Source organism: Lipotes vexillifer, unplaced genomic scaffold, assembly GCF_000442215.2.
Source record: "Lipotes vexillifer unplaced genomic scaffold, Lipotes_vexillifer_v1.1 scaffold415, whole genome shotgun sequence".
Taxonomy (NCBI): Eukaryota; Metazoa; Chordata; class Mammalia; order Artiodactyla; family Lipotidae; genus Lipotes; species Lipotes vexillifer.
This window is the reverse complement of record NW_006774345.1, coordinates 3,257,597-3,269,964: the sequence shown is the minus strand read 5'-3', so window position 1 is coordinate 3,269,964 and position 12,368 is coordinate 3,257,597. Positions and strand designations below refer to the sequence as shown.

The 12,368-nt window shown below is 36.8% G+C and overlaps 1 protein-coding gene across 1 annotated transcript in view; it reads right to left on the bottom strand.

Moving 5' to 3' along the window:
* Positions 1-12,368, bottom strand: part of CEP290 (centrosomal protein 290) — a 99,074-nt gene that overhangs the window by 6,153 nt on the left and 80,553 nt on the right. Inside the window, exons 44-49 of the mRNA XM_007449121.1 lie at positions 8,331-8,465; positions 6,886-6,972; positions 6,056-6,205; positions 5,416-5,538; positions 3,419-3,591; positions 68-209 (exon numbers count right to left, since the gene is read on the bottom strand). Of these exons, the coding sequence (XP_007449183.1) occupies positions 68-209; positions 3,419-3,591; positions 5,416-5,538; positions 6,056-6,205; positions 6,886-6,972; positions 8,331-8,465 (810 nt within the window). The remainder of the gene's footprint in view (positions 1-67; positions 210-3,418; positions 3,592-5,415; positions 5,539-6,055; positions 6,206-6,885; positions 6,973-8,330; positions 8,466-12,368) is intronic.

The window sequence follows — 12,368 nt, the reverse complement described above, 5'->3', positions numbered from 1 at the left end:
AATGCCGAGGGGTGGTTTGAAATATGATGCATTATTTTATCACATAAAGAAAAATGACATTACTTGCCTGTTGCTCAAGATCTTCTGTGTATTTCTTAACTTTTTGTTCCCTCTCTGTTGCTTGTCTTACAAGCTGTTTAAGATCAGTAAGGCTTTTAGTTTTTTTGGCAATATCAGTTTCCAATTCTTTCAACTTGGTTTCATACATTCTAAAAGTATAAAGGAAAAAAAATGGTGTAGACATGGAAAATAATTTCTCTCATTGATTTAAAAGCTAGTTCAAGTTACTGCACTAAAAATAAAGAATATCTTATTATACTGTTTCTTCTATTCAAATCTTTTCCTACATATTTACTTAGCATTAGGTGACAGCAAGGGATAAGTACCCCTAATTAACAGGCCAATTAAATAGAGGATTTAGATGTTTCCCGAAGTTATAACAAGGATGGAGCCTGAATTTTACCACTGTCAAAGATTAAAATCAATACCTTTTTCAATCACAAATAGAAATTAAATTCATAAGAATCAAATTCTGTATTATTGAATATTCTTAGGAATATACTTAGAGATAACAAACTAAAGCATTTAACACACACACACACACACACACACACACACACACACACACGTAGGAGGTATCTAGGTAGAGCAAAACCAAAAGAACACTTCTGGGAGAGGGAAAAGAACGTGTAAAAGCAGGGGTAAGAAAAATGGCATAAGATGCAGGAGGGATGAAGCTTATAAAAATCTAAATAGATTTGTAAATTTTCAAGAAATGATCAATAGTTCAAAAAAAAAAAATCCAGATTCCAAAAGAAACTTCTAAAACACTGAGCCAAAATGGTTTTACCCATCATACCACCTTAAAGGAGACAATGCTTATAACATTCAAATTTTTCCAGAGAAAAGAAAAGGAACACTTTGGCAACAAAATCAGGTAAGGACAGGATAAAGAAGGAAAATTATTATCTTAGTATTACAACAAAATAATACAATTATTATCAAAGAGCTTGTGATAAAACTTAGGAACCTAGATTAGAAGGCAACGCTCTTAACCTGACAAAAGCTATCAAAGTGGTGAAATATCTGAAGCTCACTCTGTCATTCAATTCCCAGCTCTAAATGCCACCCAGTCAGACAGGCCTTCTCTGACCACCCTATCTAAAACAGCTCCTGCATCACCCCGGCCTGTCTCAGCAGTCAGTACTATAAAGCTGGATGTGGAATAGATATTACCAGTTTGTTGAATAAATAACAGAGCAACTATAAAGATTTCAGCGTGAACATAATGGTTAATGGGTACCAAAAGATTATCTCCAAACCACTTTACCAAACTGGGTGTCTAATCCCATCTGCAGACTTTAGCAATTTTTTTGGTGGATTTAGGGAGTCTTGAGGCCAAAGATCAGAATTAGCCTTCTGTCAAGTGGATTCTACTAGGACTTAGTTTTTTAAAAAAATGCTTACTGAAGGCCTACTCTATACTCAGTTATCTGTACAGTTCTCAGATGAAAAAAACATAAATGATCTAAAGGGCAAAGTCATCCGGTTATGGTTAAATCTCATCACCCCTTCAAATATTTATAAACTTTATAAACCCTTTTCACATTAATAATCTTTTCTGCAGCCCCAAAGAGCCCTTTTTTTAGAAAAGAAGAGGACAGGGATTATCATTTCCACAGGTTTAAAAAACCTTAAACTCACAGAAGAACTGTAATTTACTTAAGGGCATAGTGAGAAATAGGTATTTCTAAGCCCTGGAAGCTACCTGGCTCTCTGAAGGAATCTAGTCAAAGCAGGCCTTTTAGAAATACATCTAGGGCTTCCCTGGTGGCGCAGTGGTTGAGAGTCCGCCTGCCGATGCAGGGGACATGGGTTCGTGCCCCGGTCCAGGAAGATCCCACATGCCGCGGAGTGCCTGGGCCCGTGAGCCATGGCCGCTGAGCCTGCGCGTCCAGAGCCCGTGCTCCGCAACAGGAGAGGCCAGAATAGTGAGAGGCCCGCGTACCGCAAAAAAAAAACAACAAAAAACAACAACAACAAAAAAAAGAAATACATCTAACATAAAGCAGAGTCTGGCATGCAGCAGGTACTGAGTAAATACCTGCTGGATAAATACATCTCGAAGCAACTCAAAATTCTTTGAGTCCACATGTGATTGTAGAAGGAAATAAAGGGCCAACCAAGAAATCAACTGATAGGGTTGCTGGTTGAGAGCCTCTGCTGGAGTCCAAGCAGGCAAAAGAAGACCCCTTCTCCCCTTTATACTATCACACATATTATTTCATTTAGCCCTCACACTAGCCCTCTGACAGAATTAAGAAACAGTTATGAGGGAGGAGTAGATTCTGAGTACTCTCAGTATGATGCTGGGACAGGAACCAAGGACCCTTCTCCAAGACTGCCTGGCCACCTGGGCCTTCTAATCTACCTGCAAAACCTCTCTCTTTTCTCCTTAGACTTGTCTGACAGGGTCAAGTGAGTGCAACAGGCCCACTATGGGACCTGCTGTAGCCTCACAGTGCTAAGATTCCCATCCCAGCTGTAGTGATGGTGACTGCCAATCCACATCAAGTCCATTCTAAACAGCAGATAGATATCCAAGAGGATACTGAGATGCAGAGACAGAAGGAACTCTAGGAATATGGTAAAATAAAGATGTGTTTGCCTTCTGAAATGGGGCCAGTAGATGTCAAAAACACCATTTCATACAGGATGACTTTATTGGGACAGGACATGGGCAGGATGTCACTGGTCTCTGGCTTCTACATATACTCCTTGAAGCAGCTGCTTAAAATTGGAAGTGAGAATGACACATCAAAGCCTTTTACTGACTCCTCGGAGTTATGATGAGTTATCCCACCTCTGGGGATAGTGACAATGAACATATGAATGTTTACTAGTGAATTCCTATCACCTCTTTCATAGCCACAAAGTTGATTTGACAGGCAGGAATTGCACATAGTTTCAGAAAAGGCTCAAGGGATGGGAGAAAATCAAGTGCCAGAAAGCAGAGGCCAGTAAGACACTAAAACTGTTTGCTGAATTCATCTGTTGAGGCTATTTGAAGAGCAAGATGCCCAGAACATAACTCCAAAATTGCAGTTGTAGCTGGAGAAAAGCAGCACTCAGGAGAAGCTGGGCACCATCAGTCCAGGCTTATGGCTGACAGCAGCTTCACGATGCTCACCCAGCTCCAACACCCTTAGCCCAGCCCCAGCTCTCCTCTGTCCCATGCCGACACCCCAATTAGTTAAATATTTTAAGGAAGAAAAAGTGAGGATCATGTTAAAACAAACAACCAAACAGTTCTTCACGAAAGAAGAAGTGAATCAGGATACTGTCATATTCTTTAAAAACAATAATGGCAGAATTAGAGCTCATTAAACTGTGCAAATTTTAAACTGTTTGTTCCTACCTTGTAACAACAATTGATTTCCATCTCTTGCTGTCAGCACCTTCAAGCTGTGGACCTCTACTTTCTGCCAACTGTAATCTCTTACCAGTCTCTTCTAGTTGAACTGTCATCTTCTCATTTAATATCTCCAAATTATTCTTAGCTATCCGTAATTTTTCTGCAGCTTCAGTTTCCTATCATTAAAAGCTAATTAGTATATTATGCCAAAATGTAATACTGTTCTCATGGATATAGTATATTCAAAATTATCAATCACTACAAACTAGAAAGAAAATAACCTGGAGTTCTAAATGCTGATTAAAATTCCAATAAAAATCCAATGTTTCTTTTACTCTAAAACAGCCATATGGCCATAATAATTAGAACAGATCATGTAAACGAGGTTAGAAAAATACATTTACAATATTTTACTCTAGTGGTTACTTTAAATTTGTCATATTTGTAATAGTTAGAGAAAATGGGATAGTTAATGTCTTTAGATTTTTAAAAGATGTTTTGACTTTTTAGTACCCGAGAGACATAACTGTAAGTATAAACTATGTGTAATTACCACAGATTATTTCCACTATTAAACATCCACATTCACAGCACAGTATCACGCTGGCCTCACAATACATTCATATACCACTGTAACTAGTTTAAAAATATTAATTGCAATTTATTCACTGGATCATCCATATAAATAACCACACCTATTTTTCTGGGGCAAGGAATATATTTTGCCACTTAAAGAGAAAGGAATCTTACTGTTTAACAAAATAGTTTCATATACTCTTTTTTTTTTTTTGGCGGTACGTGGGCCTCTCACTGCTGTGGCCTCTCCCATTGCGGAGCACAGGCTCCGGACACGCAGACTCAGCGGCCATGGCTCACGGGCCCAGGCACTCCGCGGTATGTGGGATCTTCCCGGACCGGGTCACGTACCCGCGTCCCCTGCAATGGCAGGCGGACTCTCAACCACTGTGCCACCAGGGAAGCCCCATATACTCTTTACTGTACATCAAGCATTATTCTAAGACATGTGCATAAATATTAACTCATTTAAACCCTGTAGCAGCTCTGTGAAATAGATATACTCAATATTCCCAGTTTTATAGATGAGGAAATTGAGAGGAGAGGGAATAGTAGATTCCCCTAGTTCCCACAGTTAAGAAGTAATAAAGCAGGCTTCCCTGGTGGTGCAGTGGTTAAGAATCCGCCTGCCAATGCAGGGGACACGGGTTCAAGCCCTGGTCCAGGAAGATCCCACATGCCGCGGAGCAACTAAGCCCGTGAGCCACAACTACTGAGCCCATGCGCCACATCTACTGAAGCCCACGCGCTCTAGAGCCCGTGCTCTGCAACAAGAGAAGCCACCACAATGAAAAGCCCGCGCACCACAACAAAGAGTAGCCCCCGCTCGCTGCAACTAGAGAAAGCCCGCGCACAGCAACAAAGACCGAACACAGGCAAAAATAAGTAAATTTATTAAAAAAAAAAAACAAGTAATAAAGCTAGGATTTGTATCCTGGCTATGTGGCTTCTACATTATACTGCTTCTGAATTTATTAATTTTTTATTTTCAATGTTCCTCATAGTAAAAGGATGGTGGGCATAAAAACACAATTCCTGGATGAATTGGGAGATTGGGATTGACATATATACACTAATATGTATAAAATAGATAACTAATGAGAAACTGCTGTATAGCACAGGGAACTCTACTCAATGCTCTGTGGTGACCTAAATGGGAAGGAAATCCAAAAACGAGGGGATATATGTACACATATAGCTGCTTCACTTCGCTGTACAGCAGAAATTAACATGACATTGTAAAGCAACTATACCCCAATTAAAAAATAAATAAATAAAAACAAAACAAAACAAAACAACACAATTCCTAAATCTCTTAATACCTACTCTGAGTAGATACTCTCATCAACTTTTTCATTCTGTTTTCCCAAAATGTAGCAGTTAATTAACATAAAAATAAGTATAGTCAATAATGAAAGCCATACTTTTTTAAGTTCTTTACGAAGCCTTTCATTTTCAGCAACAATTTTCTCTGTGCCTTTGGTCTTGGATTCATAGTGCATGCTCAACTGACGTCCAAGATGAACTTTGAGTTTTTCTAATTCAGCCTAGTAATTAAAAAAACTCTACATTATCAAAACAAGGAAATAAACGATGATCTTGTAAACTCATAAAACTTAGTTTAACGTGGTTTTAGAGACCATATTTGATATAATTAGAATTAAATTCTTCCCTTTAATACTGGTCATCTAGAGTAGAGGTTCCCAATCTTGGCTTAGAATGAGCTGATGGCTTTTAAAAAGAATCACAATACCAATGGTAGGACCAATCCCAAAATAATCTGATCAATCTCAAAATTGGGGGCTTAGGCAGATGTATTTTTGAAAATAGATACAGTTAATTATTTTATGCTGCCAGATTGAGAAGCAGTGGTCTGGAAATAATAAAATGACCAAGTGGTGCTACTCTAACTACTCTTAGCCTTGTCTTCAACATTTTTTTTTCTGTATGTGTAAAATATCTACTGTATCCATTAAAGCCACTTTATACACTATATTTTAAATTGTCTTTAAAAATTATATCAGTAAAAATATTCTGTACAAATGACCACATTAAAAATATTACCTTCAATTTTTCGTTTTCCATTTTTTCACTGGTTAATATTCCTGATGCTTTTTTCAGCTGTTCATTTTCCCTTTGGACTTTTTCAACTACTTTTTTCATTAAACCAATGGTTTTTTCTAGTTCTGGGATTGTCTTTCCACTTCTACCAGACTAGGAAAAAATGTTAACTTTTTATTTAATCAAATATTTTAGAGAGTATAACATAAAGTACCAAGAATATAAGAGGTTTATTATTAAACTCATTGTTGATTCCTAACATTTGAAGCCAAGGCTTGTATGACTTCAACTCGTTATAATAACTCTGTGAAAGAGGAATTATCCTTACTTTGCATACAAGAAAATCAAGACTCAGAGAATTTGATATTCCTAAAGTCATGTAGCTAATAAGTAACAACTTAAACCCTGGTATACTGGATAGAACATTAGTATAGTAGCACTATAACTAGGAAGCTGCCATGGATATCATAAAAAAATAATTATAAAATGTTAGAATCAGACCAAGGAGCAGTTAGCAGTTACCTCAATGAACAGATGGAAGATTCCTGGAAGTTAAATGTTTTCAAGGTGTAGAGGGATATGCAATGAAAAAAGAGATGGTATAGAGTCCAAGTAGGATAAAAAAGCATGTAAGATGAGACAGATGATAAAATACATTAACTTGAAACAGAGAAAGCTTAATGATGTTTTACATTATAGATGCAGCAGAACAAAATTGAAACTAGAGGCACTAGTAAAGCCATATCAATACTGTTATGACATATCCAAACTTTTTTTTTCATTTCCAGCTCATCACTTCTGAAGCCAAAACAAACATACTCTCACATACTCACCCCTCTAACGTGGCCAAGTTTCCTCTCTACTTCTGCTTTTTCTTTCTTAAGAAATTCACACATTTCCTTCAAATCTCTTACCTGATTCTAGAAGATTAAAGAAAACATGTAACAATTTAACATAGCTATAGCCATTGAAAAGGAAAGGCAAACAATTCATCTGAACTACCAGTCTCTTCAACTGTATAGCTGAATTAAACAAGTGGGTCTTTACACCAATGAGGAGGATTTTGAACCATGACATATGCTGAATTAATACAACAGCATTTTGTATATGAATTTCAAGAAATATTTCCTGCATTATTGCCTTAGTATACAATAGAAATTTGAGTTTAGAACTCCTGATTTCAACTCTCCCATAGATTACATATGTAGAACCTTACCCATATAGTACAGAGAAAGAGACAACTGATCTTCTGACACTGGTTCTAAGTGTAAAAATCAGAATGAGAGAAGCAGGATATAGCTTAATTATACTGTTACCAGTGGAATTAACAGATTGCTGATATTCTAAGTTAAAAAACACAAATGAAACAATCAGTCAGTCAAGAGAAAAGGACTCCCTTAAATAGGATAAGATTTGGAAAACCAAAAATAAACTTATTATAAACATCAAAATAAATTTCTAAAAGAGACAATTATCCTAAAATATTTTAATTTAAAGACTATATTTTTAGAGCTATCCTAATATTTTAAAGTGTGACAACTGTTAATTAAATACACCAACCATCATCTTGCCACACACATGACATTTGAACTTGCTATTTCTGTTGCCTGGAACTCTTTTTCTAGTATCTGTATGACCTACTTCCTTACCTGTCCCCTAGCTCTCTGCTAAAATATCACTTTATTAAGGAAGCCTCCCCTTACTACCCTATTTTAAAGAGCAATCCCATATTCAGTTGACCCTTGAACAATGTGGAGGTATAATTTATAGTTGGTCCTCTATATCTGCAGTTCCTTTGCATCCGTGGGTTCAACCAACCACGGATAAGGTAGTACAGCAGTATTTACTACTGAAAAATATCCCCATATAAGTGGACCCTCTCAGTTCAAGGGTCAGCTATACCCCTATGCAACACACACACACACACACACACACACACCCTTCACACTAACTGTGCTTTTTCTTCTTAGCACTTTAACATCAGCTGACATACTACATATTGACTTGCTGACCTATTATGAGCCTTCCCTTACTGGAGTGTAAGCTCCACAAGTGCAAGAATTTTTTTGATTGCTGTTTACCAGCACCTAGAAGAGTACCTCACACAAAAAAGGCCCTCAACAAATAACTGTTAAATGAGCAAATGTATAACACTACCATGATATTTTATGAATATGAGTTTCTGACTTCTTCATAAGCTAACATGGTAAACATAACAATTAAGTAGGGAGAAAAAGGCATTAGATTTCCTAACTATAATAAAGAATATTAAATTTACCTTTAATCTTGGCAAATCTTTATTTGCTTGCTCAAGCTGAAATTTTAATTCAATATTTTCAGATGACAACTTCAAGTTTTCCCTCTGGAGCTCCTGTTCTCCTTGATAATGATCATCTGACTCTATTCCTGAAGTCTTCAGGAAAATGAAGTTAGGAATATTTTTAAGGTGTAACAAATAAAAGCTACGCTGAAACACTACGCTGAAAGGGAACATTTTTCCTCAAAGGAATGAGAAAAATGGAGAGCTCTAGAGTAAACAACCATAAACGAACAAACAGACTCACATGAGAAAAGGTAATCAGTCTGTTGTAATTAATATAGAAAGCAAACTCAGTGTGATTTAATAATGTCCACACATATAATGCCTCCATATATACTCTCATAACGACTAAACGAATTTGTAGTGGTCCTTCCATCCAAAAATAAAGTACTGTTACCTGTTACAGATTGTCTCATGCCCCAACCCCCACCCAGCCCCAAATTCATATGTGAAGTCCTAACTCTCAGTACCTCAGAATGAGCTTATTTGAGGATTAGGGCCTTTTCAGAGATAACTAAGTTAAAACAGGGTCATTAGGGTGGGCCTTAATCCAACAAGGTCTGATGTTCTTATACCAAAGGGAAATGTGGACATACAGACATACATAGAAGGGAGACACTGTAGAGACGGGGAGAAGCTAGCCATCTATGAGCCAAGGAGAGAGGCCTGGAACAGATCCTTCCCCAATGGCCTAAAGAAGCAATCAACTCTGCCGATACCTTGATTTTGGACTTCCGGCTTTCAGAGGTGAGAGAATACATTTCTGTTGTTTAAGCCATCAACTCCGTGGTGTTTTGTTATGGTGGCCCTAGCAAACAAATCTACAAGCCTATAAAAAGTGCCTCAATTCCTCCTCCTTTAGAAAGCTATTCATCATTCCTTGAGCTAAAGTAATCACTCCCTCCTCTGAAATCCAGTAACACTTTATTTGCATTTCTTTTGGCATGAATCCACCTTGGGTTATTATTTATGTTCAATTTCAGTTCTCATTCTAAGCTATAGATTATTTGAAAGAGAAATCTGTGCTTGGTTACTTTTTCCTATAAAGTGGGTAGAATACCCCTTACCCTCATAAACTTGTTAAGAGCATTATATGAGATAATTTTGTGAAAGCACTCAGAACAGCTTTAGTTTTTTTCTCCCCCATTCCATTCTCTATTGGCTTGATTGACGATCAACTCAATAACTCCACAGACATTATGATGATTATATTATTATATATTTATATATTACATATTACATTATTATTAAAGTATAATATTCTATAAATACATTTATTATACATGGCTCTGTAACATCTTTTTAATTAGCAGTAGGTTAAATAGATTCTGACATATTCACCATTAGGTTAAAAAAAAAAGTAAAAAAAAGAAAAAGTTTTCTTAGGTAAAATGCAGTAAAAGTAAAGAAATTAGAAAATAGGATACAGAAATGTAAAGAAATTCTGGGCTGACCTTTGATTCTGACCTGAGGGCATACAACACAACACTGGCAGAAACATTGCATGTATCTACCTGATTTCTAACTGTTTGAGGGGATGTGTGTGCGTATGAACATATACAGTGGCAAGAAAAAGAAGACAGACATATTTCATGGTGTCAGTAAACTATAGCAATATGTTCCTACTTATTCTCTGTCAGATAACCCAAGTACACATTCTGATTCTACTACTATTAAGGTTAACACTAGGCAAATCATGCCACCTGCAAGGTCCTCTGTTTTTTTGTGGGTTTTTTTTTTACAGTACACGGGCCTCTCACTGCTGTGGCCTCTCCCATTGCGGAGCACAGGCTCCGGACGCACAGGCTCAGCGGCCATGGCTCACGGGCCCAGCCACTCCACGGCATGTGGGATCTTCCCGGACCGGGGCACGAACCCATGTCCCCTGCATCGGCAGGCAGACTCTCAACCACTGCGCCACCAGGGAAGCCCCCCGGTCCTCTGCTTTTGCATCTTACAAATGAAGGCACTAGACAGGATGATTTTTAAGGTCTCTTCAGACATGGAAATCTATAGTTCCCTATCCCTGAGCTCTTCTGTCTCCCTTACTTCACCTCTTCAGTCTATGATAACTATTTAATAAATGATAATAAGTACCCCTAACTGATAGATATAAAATATACTAAATTTCATTCACAGAAGAGAATCATTCTATCTGATGATATTACATGAACTGCTGAATTTTTTCAACAGTTCTCCTCACTAAAATATGGATGCAATTCTTTGTGTAAGTGAATGTGGATCATTTTTTCCTCCTATTCTCAGAAAACAAAACTAAAAGTATTAGTTGAGATTGTCCAAATTTTTGGAAAATAAATTCTAATGAAACTTCTACAAAAGTAAAATAAATAAAATTCTTGTGTAATCAATTTTGGGGGGACTTCCAAATTGTTCTATAGAAGAAGAATCCTGTTAAAAGGTATACACTGCCAAAAGTCAAATTCTTAGTGGATGAGAGTTAGTGATAACACACAGTGGAAGTCTCAAATTCTCAATTACTTATTATCAAGTGAAAAAAAGAAGCATTATGTACCTAGATAAGGAAACAAAATAAGAATTAAGACATTTTCATCCATTTTCTCTTAATTTAAATGTCTGATTTAATGAGAATGAGGACTTAGGTGACTGGAATATCTGAAGTGGAAAGGAATGAATGAATGAGTGAACGTTATTTGATTTCACCTGGGAACAAACTTCTTATTCTGTTGAATAAATTGACCAAAAGTAGTGTGTGTATGTAGAAAGTTCATAAACTGTAGAATCAGACCTCCATTTAAATCCTGGTTCTGCATCTTCTTGATCACTAGAGATGTTACTTATTCTCCAAGCTTCCCACATAAAGTAGAAATAATTCTCTGCAGGGTATTGTGAAAACTATACCTCGGCAATACATGTAAGCTTGCTTTTCTCATTATAAAAAAGTATCTGTTACAAGGCAAAAAGACCATTAAAGGAACTTGCTATATATGTTAGAATGTTACATAGCATCATAACAGATTTTTACTGATATTATTCATTGTAGTGAAATTTTACTTGCAGTGAGATTTTACAGCATGCTGAAGTAGGAATTTCTAAGGCAAAACGAACTCATCTAAAGTGCCTTATTTTCGTTATTCTGTTATCTAATCTAATACTTGGTAAAACAGTGAGTACTAATGGCAATACCAATAACAATGGTAAAACAGTAAGTACTAAAATGAATCGGGAAATGTACTAAGTTTTTGTAGGAACTAGTCAAATATTAGGGTTTAAGGAGAAGTTTATTAACAATTAATATTCTTTACAAATCCTACACAATTTGTTTCCATTTGCACCATATACGTATACCACTTGCTATGAGAAAACTTAGCCAAGAGAGAAATAAAGGACTGCCATGTACTCAAACCTGGGACGCTTCATTTCCTGGCTGTACTGACACATCAGTTTCAGAGTTTGCCTGTGCATCCTCCTCAGCACACTGCCTCACTGCAGCAGCACCTGTGGCGTAACCACAGTCCTCCCCAGCAGATTCCTCTGGATCCATGTGGTTGTTGTGACTCACATCTTCAGCTATGAGTCCCTTTTCTTTCTCATTCTTGCCTAGCTCATTCTCTTCCTTGTTTTTATATTCCTGTTTATTATTTTCACAACAGTCTTTATTAATTTTTTCAACTTTACAGTCTGGTTCCTTTTCAAAATTGGAGTTAAAATCTGTCAAGGTACCATTAGTTGACCTAAATGGACTTGATTTATTATTCGGTCTTGACTTAGATTTATTTAACGCAGTAGGATCTACAATATCTTCTGCTTTGTGTTTTTTTTCATTACTGTAACACTGTAGAATATTCCTAGGTACCTGATGATATAAGTTGTCACTAACATCTATTCCTTTCCTATTTTTAATTCTGAGTACTGTTATGGGGTTTTTTTGGTTCCTGTGTAAATTGTTCTTTTTGTGAAAAATATTATGCCTGTATTTATTAACACTGGTAGCAAGAGGAGAAAGCGTAGCTGCGT